The following is a 17,740-nucleotide window of genomic DNA, read 5'->3' as shown; positions in this document are numbered from 1 at the left end:
AGGATTACTCTGCATTGATATTTTGTATATTTAATACATATTTTGTATACATATAAATGTATATTCCTAAAGGGTGGGGACTGGGTTTTTTTGTTTGTTTCATTTTGAGATCCCAGAATTTTTTAATGCCTCTGACATATAGTAGATGCTCAATAAAAGTTTGCTGAAATGAACTGAATTCTTTGAAATTATTTAGAAATTATATAGAAATTCTTTGAAACTATAGCAATCATATAGAAAAGTCAATACTATTTGCACAAGAGTGGATTTACAAACTACTCATATTAGAATCAGCAGTTACAGTCTTGGGTAATAGGTTTTTTGTATTTAGGTCAGCAATGAGAAGTTTGATTAGAAATTAACCAGTTAATGCCTCACCACTATAGTTTTTTTTTTAATTTTTTAAAAAAATTTTGCTGTGTCAGCTTATAGAGCCTTCTTAAATAACTCTTCTTATAGAGGAGAAGTGAACAGAAATCTGATACTTTAGAGACTTTGGGGGAGAAGAAGAGGCAATCAGTTTTGGACAAAGTCAGGGAATATCTCTACACTAGCAGGAACCAATCATCAAGACTGTGAATTAATAATCTCAGTATCCCTTCATCAATGAATGAATTAAAAAAAAACTTATAGTAAGTGCTTACTCTGTGACAAGCAATATAGTCAGTGCTAGGAATTCAAATGCCAAAGTGAGGTGGTACCTATGGTACCTGCCCTCCAGGAGGATAGATTTTAGTAGCAGAAAACAACATACAAAGAGAAGAGTCAAGGAAAGCCATTTTGGTCTGAATAGTACCAGGAAGGGGCAGCTAGGTGGTGCAGTGGATAGAGCACCAGCCCTGAAGTCAGGAGGACCTGAGTTCAAATCGAGCCTCAGACACTTAATAATCGCCTAGCTGGGTGACCTTGGGCAAGTCACTTAACCCCATTGCCTTGCAAAAAACCAACCCCCCACCAAAATATGAATGAATAGTACCAGGGATGATGATTGGAACAGTAAGATAATGTTGATTTGATTAGTTCTTAAGTCAAGAAGTGGGAGAGGGATGAAGAAAGGGAATGAATGGCAATGACAGAATGGAAAATCTCCAGGAGGAGGCTAAGGATGGATGGTCCCACACCTGAGCTAGAACTAATATCTCTCTTGAGATAGAATGGAACTTGAAGCATTTTTATTCTTATAAGGAGATCTGAATCTCCAAAAAGAGTGGGTTCATTGACAAATATCACCAACTATTTTACTAAAACAATGGATCAATTCATGGCTTTAATTGAGCTCCTGGTATGTTAGAAAAAGAATTCTTGGCACATTTCTTACTCTCTATCTCACATGTTTTTACCTTGACTTCCTCAATTAATATTTCTCAAAGTATGATCTGTAATCCTGGGAGACTTCAGACACTTCAGGGGTTACATGAATTAAAAACTAATTTTCATAATAATACGAACATGTTGTTTGTATATTAAAATATTCTTCCCCTTTCCAACTACATATCTGTGCAAAGCCAGCTTTTCTTCGAGCAAAACAACATATTGCAATAACTGAATGCAGAAGCCAAATATTTTTAAAAGTTTAAAAAATGAAGTAAAATAATGTCACCCTTCTCACTAAATGCTTTGTTTATGAAAAAGAGACTTTTTTATGAAAACATGCAACATGAAAATATGTTAACATAGAATTGCTTATTACTCTTATTTTTAAATGAATGAATAAACATAATATTGATACATATAACTTGGAGTATCCAAATATATATATAAAGCACATACATATATATGCATACATGGATACACATATGCACATGTACAATATATATATATATACATGTGTAAACATGCCTGCATATATACACACACATCTATATGACTAAATATGTTCATACACACAAATATGTGAGGGGTAACTCGTTGGTGCCATAGTGTATAGAGGGCTAGGCCTACCTAAATGAAAACTTTTGGGGGTCCTCAATAATTTTAAAGGGGTCCTGAGATCAAAACTTTGAGAACTTCAGAGTAAGGGACAAATAAAAAGGATCTATAATGATACAGACTGAGAATTTGCATCAATTCAATTTGACATACACATTTATTAAATATCTACTATGATAAGATACCGAATTATCTCCTAAGGGTACAAAAGACACAAATTGGAACTTTCCATCTCCTTAGGGGGTGGAAGGAGGATATAACATGTATCTGAATTATGCAAATAAATTCAAAGCACTATCCAAAGGGAGGAAGCTGGTAACTAGAGGAAAGGCAGGGGAACGTCAGAAAGACCTTCCCTAAGGAACCTAATAGAGAACACAAGCCATCTACAGGTTTAGTCACGGCCATTCACCTGGAGCAACCAAGGGCAATAGGACTTGTGCAGGGTCTCATAGCTATTAAGGTGTCCAGAGCAAGACCTGACTTCATGTTCAAACTAGCTTTCTTGCCGACCTATGCCATTATACCTCTTCATTATGATGCTGACCTCTTTAGCATTATCTAAGTGGGATAAAAACTAGATGAATCAAAGAATGAGCACAATTCTTACTCACCTCAAGAGTGATTTATCCCTTAGTTAGGTAATCAAGGTACAGTTGCCAAAATAAAACTTTTCGACCAGAGCTCTATTCTAAGTTATAATTTTGATAGTGGGCTTAAAGATGGGTCACCCATTTCAAAGCCTCTGAACCAGGGTCTGAACCAGACATGTCACAGTCCAGGTTCTGGTCAACCTTAAGCTACTCTTATGAAAGCAACAGTAAAATAATAACATGGGGACTTAAAAAGACTTTAGCATAAAAGAAAAACTACAAACATGGCAACTATTTAAATGATTATTTATCTAGAGATCTATCATGTAATACTTTTAATCCCTGTTTGTTCTGATATCTTTATCTAATGTATCCTTAAATGATTGTTACTGAGTTATTTCTGTCATGTCTGACTTTGACCTCATTTGGGATTTTCTTGGCAAAGATACTGGAAGGATGTCCTGTTTCCTTTTTCAGTTCATTTTACAGATGAAGAAACTAAGGCAAACAGAGTTAAGTGATTTGCTCAGGGTCACATGGCTAGGAAGTATCTGAGGGCAGATTTGAACTCAGGAAGATGAGTCTTCTTAACTCCAGGTCTGGCCCTCTGTGCTCTATGACACCACCTAGCTGCCCCTCATCTATTTCAATCTATGTATATATAGATGTAAACATCTATATATACCAATATGTGTATGGATATATGCAGTTCCATAAATGTATATAAATAGATATGTATGTGCATATGGACATGTATATGTGTGTGCATATATGTGCATGCGTTTATAGGTATGTATATTTGGATAATCCAAATTATAAATAAAAAAATATTTGACTTTTTTTCTTTTCTATTAGCCCAAGGAAAACTATAAGTAGTTTTCAACATCTGGAGTTATGATGTGGAGATTTGGCTCCCATCTGTTTGGAATGATACTTGGCTAATCTAGCTTGAATCCTGAGGATCTCACTCTCGACTGGTGAATCCCAGGACGGCCTTGAGTCTTAAGTGACGAGAGTCTGTCTTTCTCCCTCTCTGCATTTTCATGCATTCAAATGGTACATATAGATCACCCAGCCTGGCAAGAAGCCCAGGATTACCATCATCAGGGGATAACTCATCTGAATCATGCCGCCTTAGCAGAATATGAGTAGGGGAAGAAGCAGCACCTGCCCCAGGTATCTCTGGCCCAGGCTGCAACCTTAATCACTCGCATGAGTTGACAGATGGAAAAAAGTCAACCCACTAAGCTTACCACGAGGGTGAAGAGAACACCTGCAGGATGCATTTGATGGGCTCAGCACCTCCCCCCACCAATGACTTCAGGGGAAAAAAAAATGAGCTTGCCCTAGACATACTGACAAGTTCATTCATGGGTCTAGGCAAGAAAACCTAAACTTGTCAAGTCTCCTATTTCTCTTGTCTGATCCAGATGATTCTAGGAGATTATGACAAATTGGTTAGGCCATACCTTATGTAAGTGTATTTATACCAACTCCATGACTAATGGAGAGGAATGAGCAGATGGCTGATGTATTCAGTCTCTCTTTTTCTTTGGTTAATATCAAGGACTCAACTAAGAAAAAATACTAAGAAAGGGGTTAAAGATAGACACTGTACTGCCTTCTGTTCAGGGCATTCTTATTTGATTTATCTGTTTCTAGAGTGTTAAGGAAAGACCATGGAACTCGGAATAAGTCTACCTGCTTCAGGTGCCACTAAGGGCAGTCGCTGTGTAGTGCCAAGAATACTTGTACTACCCCTTGCCTACTTCAAAGAATGATAAATATGTGAGTATAATGTTTATGTCACTGTTGGCAAAGTTATAATGTGAAGACCTTTAGTTTAGCCACCAGAAGCAGAAAAATAACAATGCCAGAGAATATAATATTATGGTTAGGAAAGTTCAATTCTTCTCATCTCTCAAAGAACCCAAAGAGGACAGAATAAAGTCATTAGGGAGAAAGGACACTTGGCTTTCTTATGACCAGCATCTAGAATTGTCACGTCCAGGATAAATATAATTATCCCTTACACATGGCAACTTTCCCTACTGTGGTTTTTTTATATTAGGGGTCAGCATAAGAAAATAAATGGGAATGGGGGGGGGGAGTTTTACCAAAAATGTAGATAACACAGCACAAATTTAGAAACTCAGAAGTACATAAAATCTATATATAGGATTGCATAGTATCAACATCTTTTATCTTTCAATATCTTAAGGATTCAGACTCTTTCTCTGGTTCAAAGGGATGATCAAAATATTTTACACAGATTTTCCAGATCACAGAGCACCGTCCCCCTTAACTCCCACATGAAATGGTGGTCCTTGGCAAGTTATGTTTTAGTCAACAAAAATTTTATTGTATCCCACTATTTTTCAGTTCTATCTGACTTTTCATGATCCCTTTGGGGTCACGTAATATGAAAGGAAAAACTGTTTTGCATTTAAGTTGTTCACAATTTGGTCCTTTCCTACCTTCCAGTCTTCTTATATTTTACTCCACATACAGTATTATTCCCCAACACACACCTCCTTGCTATTGTGAAAACAAGACACAACTCTGGACTTTCAGTATTTTTCCTGGATATTCCCTGTGCCTAGGAAAATGCCCTCCCTCCTTATCTCCTGGTTCCTTCAGGTGCCAGCTAAAATGCCATCTGCTCCATGATGCAAGTTCCCCCTTAATGCCTGTGCCTTCCTTCTGTGAATTATCCCTATTGGTTCTGTGTATATCTGGCTTGTAAGTAATTGTTTTCCTGCTGTCACCTCCATTAGACTGTGAAATCTTTAAAGACAAGGACTGTCTTTTTACCTTTCTTTTTATCCCAGGGCTTAGCCCAGTATCTAGCATTTAGGCAGCAACACAGTAGATAGAACACTGGACCTAGAGTCAGGATCTCAGCTGAGTTCAAATCTGGTCTCAGACACTTATTATCTGTGTAGCCCTGGGGAAGTCAGTCACCAAATGTCTTCATCTATAAAATGAGTTGAAAAAGGAAATGTCAAACCATCCTGTATCTTTGCCAAGAATACCAAAGAGGATCATGAAAAGTCAGATACAACTGAAAAAAAAAAAACCCCAAAACAGAACACAGTGAATTTTTGTGGACTGACTAACATACAACTTGCCAAGGACCACCAATTAAGACCAGCATCTTCTCAACAACTTACAGAAAGATTACTCAAGCACTGAGAGGTTAAGTGACTGTTACTACCTGTATGAACACAATATAGATATGTTCTGTGTACTTATACATGTATGTTGTCTATGTGTATATATCTACATTCATATGCATATGTGCAGAAATAAAACCACCAGCAAACAATGAAATAGATTATGGGATTATAGAATGCAAATATATCAATATATAGTGTATTTACATATATATGCATATATGAAATGCACTATATATTTATGTTTTATATAAATATATATAAAATGCATGAATGTACATATATTAAAATGTATGTGTGTATAAATATGTACACACATGTACATATATATGTATGTATATATACATACATGCCCAATCCCAAAGTCTGTTGGTATGTTACTCTCTCCTTATTGGTAGAGATGAATTCCCCGCCCTGTATATGGGATGGATCAGGGAAATGACAAATTCTCTAGAGTCCTTTTTTAGACTTTCCAATGAAAGCTCCCTTCAAGTCTCTCTTTAGAACTCTTCAGGCTGAGTCCCGATGGGTGCTCATCAAGCTATAAATCTTTTCCTATCAAAGTTGCTTGGTTCCTAGCACTCATGGTTTCCAGTTTCAAGAGAGAAGATGGAAGAGGCCAGTCCCACTTAGTGAAGGAAAAAGTCTCCATCATGCTCCCATACCTAGCTTGCTTCTCTAGAGACTTTGGAGAATTTCCCCTTAGTTCCAATGTAGGACCTCTTTTTTGGTTGATCTGAACTTTTTTGCTCTATATTTTTCACTCCTATGGATACCTTTTTTAAAATGATTTGGATAAATGGGTTTCTTTGCTATTTGCTGTGTGTTCAGGGTGGAACTGGCATTGGTAGGGAAGGAATCAAGTCTTAGATGTAGAGTTAGGACCTTCCTTCTGCCAAAATGGCAAAGCAATAAGAAGGTAGCTCAGACTCCTTGACAAGCAATATTTAAGGGAGCAGACTTTCTCTTTTGGGAGACAACTGTAATGGCCTCTGACCTTTACCTCCTTCTCCCCCTCCTGGCAAGAATGAGAATCCCTTTTGGAGAAGAGACTAGAAATGTCTATTATGTCTCCCTGATAGTCATTACGGCATCACATCCCTGATATCATGGTCATCTTTGAGAAAGGAAAAAGAACAAATAATACACAGTGACAAAGACTGTCACAAACATACACACAAGAGGACAGTAGAGCATAGAGAATTAGCCTTAGAACTAGCAAGACCTTGATTCAAGTCCCACTGGTACACACTGGCTATATGACCTTGGACAAATCATAATCTTGCAGTGTTCAAGGAAATTCTTTAAGATTATATATTGTAGTGAAATGTTAGGCTCTGAAAGAGGCTTTCTTCACTTAGCAGTTTCCTATAGTCATTAATCACTATCCCAATCCCTATACATCACCATCTCTACCTGACATTTTATGTAAAAGCTTCCCTTTTGGGTTTCAGTCTTGTCATCCTAATGATCTCCAAGGTACTTATTCAAGCCCTACAATTCTACAATTACAGGCTGACTCTGTTAATTTTTTTTTTACTTTTAGGGGATAATGACAAAATTACAGGCAGAAATGTTATCATAGAGCAGGAGGCCATGATTTGACCTAATAATAGAATCTGTGGGAAATTTTTTAGTTTTTTCTGTACATTATTTCCATTAAATTACATCATATTGCCTTGGATTAATCGCTTCAAACATTTTGCTCATGTTTTAATTTCCTTTACCAAAATGTTTAGTTGCAAAACTCTAATAATTGTTTTTCCATTGCATTCTCAATGAGGCAAAGAAAACAGTTTATCTCTTTATCATGTTTCTCATTATCTAGAATCCTAAAGAGAGTCAAAGTCGATATAAAAATTAATACAAAACCTAAAAGAAATCAGACCATCTTGAAAAGAAGTTAGTTAAAGGGGAATGGAAAATTTTTAATTTTGACAGAATTGATACAATAAACTAAGGGAGAAGACAGAGCCTTATCATTTCAGTCACTTAGGGAGGTATTTCCAAAGTGACAGGCTACCAGATCATTGATGTGACTGTCTCTAATGCATTCAAAATTTTGTCACTTCCCTCAAAGTCAATTCCAAGAATCCTAAAAACTCTTGTTGCATTGGGAAATCAGATAACTGACTGTTCTGGAGGTTTGGACCCTGGAATAACACTTCCAAATTTGATATCATTCATGCTCAATGCATCAGATTAAAAAGTGAGATTGTTGTGGGGAGCAGAGGATCCCAGGTCATATCTCGGACACCAGGGGTCCTCCAGCTTCAGAGGTAGAAACATCAACCTTCATTTCAGAGGTAAGCTACCTGGACAGTGTTCAGACTTTCTAAGTTTTCCCTTCCACTACTTGAAACAAGGAGCACCGAGGGGTTCTCCCTGATAATCTTGATCCCCTAGGACTCTGACTGTGGTCTTGGCTTTTACTTGTTCTATGGGGAGCTATGAAATTTAGGGGATGCTTCATGACACAATTATCCTGACCTCAACTCATCTGTAAAAGGAGATTTGGACAAGATGGCCTCTGAGGTCCAACTAGTCCAACCCTCTCATTTTAGAGATGAGGAAACTGAGGCCTAGAAAGGTTTTCTATTACAAGTGATAAACGTGTTTCTCTTTTTCTTTCTCTGAATTGAATTAAATGATTATTGTTTGGTAACATCGGACTCTGTGTGACCCAATTTGGGGTTTCCTTGGCAAAGATGCTAGAGTAGCTCCAGTTTACTTTACAAATGATAAAATTGAGGCAAATAGGGTTAAATGACTTGCCCAGGGTCACTCGCATAGTCAGGAAGTGTCTGAGGCCAAATTTGAACTCAAGAAGATGAATCTTTCTAACTCTAGGCCTGTCACTCTATCCATTGTAACACCTAGCTACCTGCCCCAGTCAAGGGATTAGAGTGCACTAATCTAAAAATGTTTGTTGTTTATTTTTATTTCTTTCTTTTCACTTGAAATGATAATTACAATTTCTCTTCAATAAGGTTATCCTTTGACAACTGAAGGGCCAGTCAGGTGGATCAGTGGATAGAGTGTCAGAATGACTCCTTTTCCTGAGTTTAAATCTGGCCTCAGACACTTACTAGCTGTATGAATCCTGGACTAGTCACTTAACCCCATTTGCCTCAACTTCCTCATTTGTAAAATGTACCAGAGAAGAAAACGGCAAACCACTTTGGTATCTCTGCCAAGAAAGCCTCAAATTTGATCATGAAGAGTTAGTCATGACTTAAAAATGATTGAACAACTGACAACAAAAATCAAATCCAAGAAAATGAGGAAATTCTCTCCCTTTCCTTTAGTTAGATGCTTGAGCAAGGAAAGGGGCTTAAATATGAATATATATTGCAGCCTATATCTCGAGATAAGTCCTAAATCGTGCTTTGAATAAAATCCACCCTTATTCAACCTCTCCCACCCCAGAGCAGAATCCTGCATTTCCTCCTGCACATAAACTGTAAACACATATTTAGACTACAAAGACCACAAAGTCACTTTAAAAAATAGAAATGGGTGTCAGCTAGGAAATAGATCCTCTCTTAGAAATGAAATGTTCACTGATACCCTTTAATTACCAGGAGACTGTGCCGAGTAGTCTACCCCCATGGTATTCCATTGGTTCAGTAACTTGAAGCCTTCAGAGGAGGTAGTGAGACACAATGGGAAGCGAATTATGTCTAGAACCACAGGTTGTTGTTTTAGTTGTTCATTTGTTTCAGTCAAAAGCAACTCTTTGTGACCCCATTTGGAGGTTTCCTGGCAAAGATACTGGAATAGTTTGTCCTTTCTTTCCACTTGAGTTTAATTTACATAGGAGGAAACTGAGGCAAACAGGGTTAAGTAAACTGCCCAGGTCACGCCACTTGGAAGTATTTGAGGCATGGCCCAGCTTGTCGCTCTTAAGTCACAGGACTTCTGGTGCTTACTAGATGTGTGACCTTGTGCAAGTCAAATACCAGCAAAAGTAATAACTAACATTAATATAGTGCTTATTATGTGCCAGACACAGGATTAGGTGCTTTCCTGGCTTCAGTTTGCTCCTTTAAGATGAGAGTTTAGACCTGATATTCTCCAAGCTCTTTTCTGATTCTAAAGCCTAGAGAACCTATGGTTTAGAGAACCTATGGTTCTCCAAGACTTTCTAGTTTTACTGTTTCCCTTTCACTAATTTTACAGGTTTCCACGCTTGGGGAGATGATTGAAAAGCAGTCACAGGAAATATAATATGCAGTGGGTTTGAAATGGGTTGCCCTCCAAGTGGCTTCTGGTTGCCTGGATTCAGGGCTGTGATGAAATGAGGCTTTCTTTCCCCCCCCTCTCAAGGACATCATTGCAAAAGGACCATGGAAAATAAAAGCTTTGCAGTTTTTCCAGAAGCAGTCTAGGGCTTCATTGAACAGCTTGCCTTTAACATCAGCTGCCTCTCCCATGTTGCTCTAGGATGCCTCTAGCCCTTTGACAATGGTTTTCAAACTAACTTGCATTTGTTCAAGAAAATTGGCTTTTCTTCCCATATTTAATTCTCAGGTTAAAGCTAATTAACTGGGGCAGGAGTGGTGGTGGTGGTGGAGAGAGTTAATATTTTATAGAATAATTGCTTCCCTTTCTCAAGTGCTCAATTTTTCTTGTGCTTTGTAAACATGAAAATGAGTTTGAGAGTTGATTTTTTCTCCCCCTCAGCTGAAAGAAAATGGATCTTTACCTAAATTATGCAAATAAATGTCTATAATTCCCCAAACCTGAGACTTTCTCCCTATAGAATTTCCCAATAGAGTTTCTCCCTACTTCGAAAACCATTGCAATTTTGCTTCGATGTTCTCCTTTCAAATCATTTTGTCTCTCCTCCTCCCTGTCCCTCCCCCCAATCATCTGGACCCAATTTACAAACCCCAAACTGCCCAGGAATTTATGCAGGCCTTTTCTCTGAGAGTCTGGAAGGGGAGTGAATACCAGACAAGAAGAGACCAGGAGCAGAAGGAATGGCTTTAATCCGTGAAGTTGGTCACAACTAAGAAAGAGTAGCTTCAGGGTATCCAGAGGTAAGGGATGGCAGAGGGAAAGAAAAGAGGGGGAGAAGATGAGAGGAAAATAAAGGGAGAGGAAAGAGGAGAAAGGGGGAAATAAGAAGAGGAAAATGAGGAGAAAGAAGAGGGGAAAGAGGAGGAGAAGTCTAAGTTGCTTAAGTAACTACAATATAAATTCAAAGATGGGGGCAGCTAGGTGGAGCAGTGAATAATATCAAGTCTGGAATCAGGAAGACTTATCTTCCTGAGTCAAATCCAACCTCAAAAAGTTCCTAGCTGTATGACCCTGGGCAAGTCCCTTAACTTTGCCTCAGTTCCCTTATTTGTAAAATGAGCTGAAGAAGGAAATGGCAAAGTACTTCAGTATCTTTGCCAAGAAAACTCCAAATAGGATCCTGAAATGTTGTACACAACTGCAAAATGACCATGCAACAATAACAAAATTCAAAGTTACTGGGGAAGGGAAAAGGTCAAAGAAACTTCCATTTAACCCCAGAGAAACTCCTCTGGGTCTGGGCTTGTTGGGGAGGGGGCAGCTTTTTGAGTCTTATCTCCCTATTCCATTAGATGTCTAACTACAGTTGGAATAATCATGAACCTGGACAGACTTCAACTTTACCATCAGAGTGGACAAGAACATTGAAGCTAACCAGAGTCCTAAGAAAATGCAATATAGGTCTCATTTGCAGATCTACCTCTGCCCCCATATCATATTTCATAGACCCCTGATTTGGAGTGTTACTTCATGCCAACAAATTTATTGGTGATCTGTAAAATGGGAGTAATACTTACTGTGCAGGGTTCTGGAGAGAACCACATATCTGTACAGTGCTTTGGGACTTCGGAGGTCATCTAATCCAAATCCCCATTTAAAAAAAAGGAGGAAACTGAGGCTCAGTATTCAATGAAAGTGTTCAATTCATTTCAATAATAGGCATCATTTATTAAGTGACTGCTAAATTACAGGTACCATGGAGAAAGGGAAGGGAAAGAACAATTTATTATATATTGGACTCTGAGTTACAAACTTTATAAATTATCTCAATGGATACTCATCATAACCCTGAGAGATGGGGGCTAATATTAGTTTCATTTTATGGTTGAGGAAACTGAGGCAGAGGTTAGAAGACTTGTCCAGGGTCCTACAACTAGTAAGAGACTGAGGTTGGATTTGAACTCTGGTCTTTCTAATTCTAGGTCCAGGACTCTATCCACTGCAACACCTGGCTGCCTCATGCCAAGGTAGACACTAGGATTATAGAAATAAAAGTAGAAACTTCCTGCCTTCAAGAAGGCCTCCACAGCACTACCTGAAGAGACTGTCTTTGATATAGACCATGTCCTGATCACTTCCAGCTGGAAGCTGTCAGATCTGGCTGAACACTCGATAGAAAACCCATATCTAAAACAATCATTTTTCTAGGAAATTAATTCCTGAAAGTATTCTCTCACTAAGTCTCATGAAAGTCGGAAAACCGCTCATTTCCCTCCCTATCTCTCTTACTTCACTTTTTCTCCACCTAAGCCTTTTTTTTTGTAGGCTGGGGAAGGAGAAGAAAAAGTTTTCTCTCCCAAAGATTCTGTGATCAAAAGCCAATCTTGAGACTAAACGAGTCAGAAATAGAAGATTATGGATCACCAGCCCAGCCAAGATAGAGGGGCATTTCTAAATTTATTCACATCCTTCACTCTGGGTTCCGACAGCCTCATGACCCCTTGAGAGTTAGCTATCTACCCCCTCCCCCAGTTCCTTTTGGTTAACCTAATGCAGGGGCTATGTCTTTGTTGCAATGTCTCATCACAGGATTCAGGATCCCCTCTCTGCTTCCAGAGATGAAATGATTTGCAAAGCAAAAGAAACCTCCTTCAGAGGAGCTCCTGTGTACTCTCTGCCCTTTGAGTCCAAGAGGCTCTGAGGGCTGGCTGAGGCAGTAAACATACAGATCTCTAAGCAACAAACTAGGGAAGCCACAATAACTCAGATATATCAGACCTTGTCAGTTTTCACCGGTCCCAAGCTCCGCCCTCCTTCTGCCTCTCCCCCCTAACCCTCCCCATTTCTCCCATGTCTAAGTCCCAAATGACAGTATAAGTGCAGAGTGGGTGCAATCTGCCCATAGTGATGGAAGCTGATGCCCTTTTGCCCAAGTCTGTAAAAGTAGATTCCAGATTACACCTTAAATTCCAAACCAGGATGATTAAGCTTCCTTAGGGTTATCTATCATGCCCTCACTCCTCAACCCCTTTCTACAAAATACTTTGACACTGGGAATCCATAGATTGAGAGAGAAGCACAAACAGCAGGTAGATGCACCAAGAAGAAGGAGAGAAATAAGAGAGAGAGGAGGAAGATAGGGTAGAATGAAAAGAAGAGTGAGAGTCATTGAGAATTAAAAAGGAAGGGGAGAGAGAGAGAGAGAGAGAGAGAGAGAGAGAGAGAGAGAGAGAGAGAGAGAGAGAGAGAGAGAGAAAAGAAGAAGAAGAAGAAGAAGAAGAAGAAGAAGAAGAAGAAGAAGAAGAAGAAGAAGGGAAAGAGGAGAAAAGAGACAAAGAGAAAGAAAAGGGGGAAAGAAGGAAGGCAGAGAAAAAGAAGAAAGAAAAGGAGGAAGAGTACAAAGAAGAAAGAAGATAAGATAGATGGGGAGAGAGAGAGAAAAAAGGAAAGGAGCAAGAGGAGAACAAGAAAGGAAAAAGGAGCCAAAAGAAAAGAAAGGGGGAGAGAAAGGAGGCAGAGAAAGAGAAAAGAGGGAAGAGTTAAGAGAAGATAGAGAGGAAGCCTGAAAGGGGAGAGACAGTGCATAAAGGAAAGGAGAGAGGGTGAAGAAAGAAGAGGAAAAAGCACAGAAGAGAGAAAAATGAAAAGAGGCAAAGGAAGTAGAGAAAAAGAAGAGAGCGTTAAAGAAGAGAGAAGAAGAGGAGAAACAGAAAACAGTAGAGAGGAGAGCAAGAAGAGAAAGAGGACAGAAGAAAGAAAGAGGGGAAAGGGGCAGAGAAGAAGAAAGAAAAGGAAGAAGAGAAACAAGACAGGAAAGGAAGATAGAAAGAAGGGGAAAGAACAAGATGAGACGAGAATGAAAGGAAATAGGAGAAGGGAGAAAGAGAGAGGAGTAAGGGACGGGAGAGACAGCCCGAAGAAAACAGGGCGCTTTGGGGGCTCCAGGAGTCCGGTGCCTCTCTCTGCAGAGCCCTGGGATGGTCCCCACGTTTCTAGGGGAGCTCTTCTCTGGCAGGGCGCTCTCTTCCAGGATGCGATTTTACAAACTGCAAAGCCAAGGGGAACATCCCGGCCGCCCTCCGGCTCCCACGCCAAAAAGTGGCAGCGAGCCGGAGCGCCTCGGGGCGCACGGGGAGAGCGGGCTGGGTCCGGGCTGAGTCCGGGCTGGGAGCCGGGCTGGGTCCGGACTAGGTCCGGGCTGAGTCCGGGCTGGGAGCCGGGCTGGGTCCGGACTAGGTCCGGGCTGAGTCCGGGCTGGGACCAGCTGGGTCCGGACTGGGTCCGGGCTGAGTCCGGGCTGGGACCGGCTGGGTCCGGGCTGGGAGCGGGCTGGGAGCCGGGCTGGGAGCGGGCTGGGAGCCGGGCTGGGAGCCGGGCTGGGAGCCGGGCTGGGTCCGGGCTGGGAGCCGGGCTGGGAGCCGGGCTGGGTCCGGGCTGGGTCCCGGCTGGGAGCCGGGCTGGGAGCGGGCTGGGAGCCGGGCTGGGAGCCGGGCTGGGAGCCGGGCTGGGTCCGGGCTGGGTCCGGGCTGGGTCCGGGCTGGGAGCCGGGCTGGGTCCGGGCTGGGTCCGGGCTGGGAGCCGGGCTGGGTCCGGGCTGGGTCCCGGCTGGGAGCCGGGCTGGGAGCCGGGCTCCCCCTCACCGCCCCGGCCGCCCCCCGCGGCGGGCGCCGCTACTTACGTGATCGCGATCCCCGTGGGGAAGCCCTTTCCACGCCTGGTCCTGCGGGCCCCCAAATACATTTGTCTGCATCTGTCCAAGCAGCGGAGCGCTAACGGGAAAGAGGGGGCGAGTCCGCCCGGGGGGAGACGCGGGGGCCGGCCATGAAAAGAGGGAAGAGGACGCTGCCCCGCTGCCTGAGCCCTGGCCGGGGGGGGCCCAGGGAGCCCCGGGGGAGCCAGGCCGGGAGAGCGGCGGGCGGGGTGACGGCCCCGGGGGAAGGCAGGCTCTGCCCGGGGCCGGGCATCAATCGCCAGCGAGCCCCGGGGCTCCCGTGGGGTTCCGAGGCGACTCCGGGGGCAGCTGGCAGCCCGCGCTGGAGGAGGGGGCACGGGGCAGGGAAGGAGCCCCGGAGCGAGCCGGGCACACGCACGGGGCGGGCGGCCGGGAGGGGACTGGCAGCGCCTCGGAGAGCCGCCGGGCGGCCGCTTCCCTTCGGGGAGGAGAGGAGCCGACTCCGCCAGCAGATCCGGCCGGTGTTGGGTTTCACGGCTTGCGGACTGCCGGTGACATCACCCGACCCCCTCCCCGCCCACCCCTCGGCTCCCCGGCCCCTGCGCGGCGTCGGCGCGGCCGCCGCTGGGGGGGCGCCCGTGTCCGCGCCTGCCCCGGGGGACCCCGGCGCCCCGCTCCCGAAGGCCCGTGCCCGCCGCCCCGGGCGAGCTGCTGCCTTCCTTTCCCTCCTTCCCCCTTTCCTTAACAAATGGGGAAACTGAGGCCCAGAGAAATGATTTGCCCAAGACGAGCGCATCCCACTCAGCTATTTATCCACGGCGAGAGCCCTGGGGATTCAGTGGCAGAAGGAAGGGCAAGTCCTGCCTTCCCAGGGCATCGGGATGCTAGAAGGGCGGGGTAGGGGTGCAGCATAAGGCCGAGGCTGCCTACAGGTAGGGAGACTCCGGACGAAGAGCCTCCCCAAGAGCCGGCGAGCCTGGGAGCAAGAGCCCTGACTGGCATAAGATGCCGGCCGAGTCGCTCAACGCGTGGATGACTAAGTTTTAGAGAAAGAGAATCTGCCATTGGAGGCGCTCCCCATTCCAGGGAAATCCCTATCCCCATGTGGGAAGGCCTCTACTTCTGGATCTGGAAAAAGAATCCTCAAAAATAAAAATAAAGATTGTAGTTTGATAAAAATCCACAGAAGGTTCCTGAAAGTAGCTCTTAGATGGAGAGACTCATGGGGGGGGGGGGGCAGGAAGGGGCGTCCTTTGAAATCAAACACTTTTTAAAAAGCAAATATTAGTTTCCTGATGGGTTTTCACACATTGAAAGCTATTCTCCCTGAATTTGTGAACACCGATGGTCCCTCATTTCAAATCAATTCGAATTTAAGTATCACCCAATTACCCATTTTCCTTGCACATGCACTGATCATCATCATGGTTCGCACAACCCAAGATTTCTCTTTGCTGGGAAGAGGGCAGGGGTTGTAATCAATTTCTTTTCCTTTTTTTCCCGTTTTCTTTTTACTTCCCCTTTATTCTAAAATATCCCGCATTCAATTTATGGCTTCCATTCCTTGCCCTTTCAGCCATCTTACAGTGACAAGAATATTGAATGTTGAGTCCGTCAGCCTGGCGAAAGATTTTGAAACTCATAAACTGGCTTGCTGTATGATCTTTGATAAGTTATTTCATCCCTCTGGATCTATGTCCTCATCTACAAAAGGAAAAGGTTGATCCTAGATGGAAGCACCAATATGGAAGAAAACTGAGAATTCCTTCTAGGAGAAAGGTACCTAATGCATTTCCCTAACATGAGTTTGAGATCAGATTCTTCTCATTGGCTGCACAGCCAGAGAGTTGCATCTTTAAAATTGCAGGGCTGGAACAGTCTCTCAGTTTCTGGTGGCATTCAAGATACGAAAGCCTTGTTCATGGGATGCTTCGGTACTTTATACTGCGGTGGATTTGAGGGAAGGGTAATCTTTCCCCTCTCCCTTTTAGCCCTTGTGGCACCCAGGACTGGGTTTGAGGTTTTGGTTCTCTTTCCTATGTTCTTTTCAGTTCTGGAGCTCAACTATAGACTTTGGAGTCGGGATTTCTTGATAGATGTTGCTATCGGTCCACTTGGGAAGCCCTGAGGAGTCAAGGTTCTGAGAGTCAAGTCCAAAGGGGCTTTAGAATTGGTGGGACTAAGGGGCAATTCGGTGGCGCAGTGGATAGAGCACCAACCCTGGAGTCTGGAGGATCTGAGTTCAAATAGGTTTCAGACACTTACTAATTACCTAGCTGTTTCACCTTGGGCAAGTCACTTAACCCCATTGCCTTGCAAAAGTCAAAAGAAAAAAAAAAGAAAAAGAATTGGTGGGACCAGACTGTAGAAATGGAGTTGAAACTAATTCCCCTCTCCATAGCCTGAGGAAATACAAGGGAGGGTCTATGCCCTCTAAGTGCTGGGAGGGAATATTTACTCTCACTATATCTTTAAAGTCAACATTCCTTTATAAAAGCTATTCTGACTGTTGAGTGGTTAAATGGAATTGGGATGCAGGGGCCCCTAAAATTTGGTACCAGTGGCATTGGGAGTTCAAGGCAGTGACAGAAAGACCAAACACCCTCAAATCCTTTTAAGTGTACCTGTGAGCAATGCGGGAGGGATGAAACGGAATGCACATGATATTAAAAGTCTCTGCCAGATTCAAGGTCAGAAATAAAGATTAAGAACAGTAAGATACTTTTGTTCAAGAAATTTATAATCTGTCAGAAAGGGATATACAAAAGAGTAAAATAATCATTAAAAAGTAATGGACATTCATAACATACCTTTGTTCAGAAATATCACTGGCCCAGGACCAGAAAAATCATAGTCACAGGGGAACTAAATGGTAGCAGACATTTTTATTCTGATTCTCAGTTCCATCAGAAGCATGAACAATTTGACTCAGAGGCTTCAATTCAACCCAGAACAGTAAGCACCTATTTTCTTTGGACTACTTTTTTTTATTAAACTAGTGCCTTGATGATGATGTATGTCTTTCATTCTTGAAGAAGACCCTGACATCAGGGAGGTGAGACCATGACCTGTACATGGATTGGATTTGAGTGAGGGGGGCTGGTGCTAAGTCACCATCCTCACTT

General features: G+C 42.6%; 1 protein-coding gene across 1 annotated transcript in view; it reads right to left on the bottom strand.

Moving 5' to 3' along the window:
* Positions 1–14,739, bottom strand: part of COL24A1 (collagen type XXIV alpha 1 chain) — a 380,712-nt gene extending 365,973 nt beyond the window's left edge. The window contains exon 1 of the mRNA XM_074221770.1: positions 14,622–14,739. Coding sequence (XP_074077871.1) covers positions 14,622–14,683 — 62 coding nt within the window. The 5' untranslated portion in view covers positions 14,684–14,739. The remainder of the gene's footprint in view (positions 1–14,621) is intronic.
* Positions 14,740–17,740: the final 3,001 nt, after the last annotated feature.

Source organism: Macrotis lagotis, chromosome 2, assembly GCF_037893015.1.
Source record: "Macrotis lagotis isolate mMagLag1 chromosome 2, bilby.v1.9.chrom.fasta, whole genome shotgun sequence".
NCBI lineage: Eukaryota > Metazoa > Chordata > Mammalia > Peramelemorphia > Peramelidae > Macrotis > Macrotis lagotis.
Note: the sequence above shows the minus strand (reverse complement) of the source record. Positions and strands in the feature narration are given on the sequence as shown.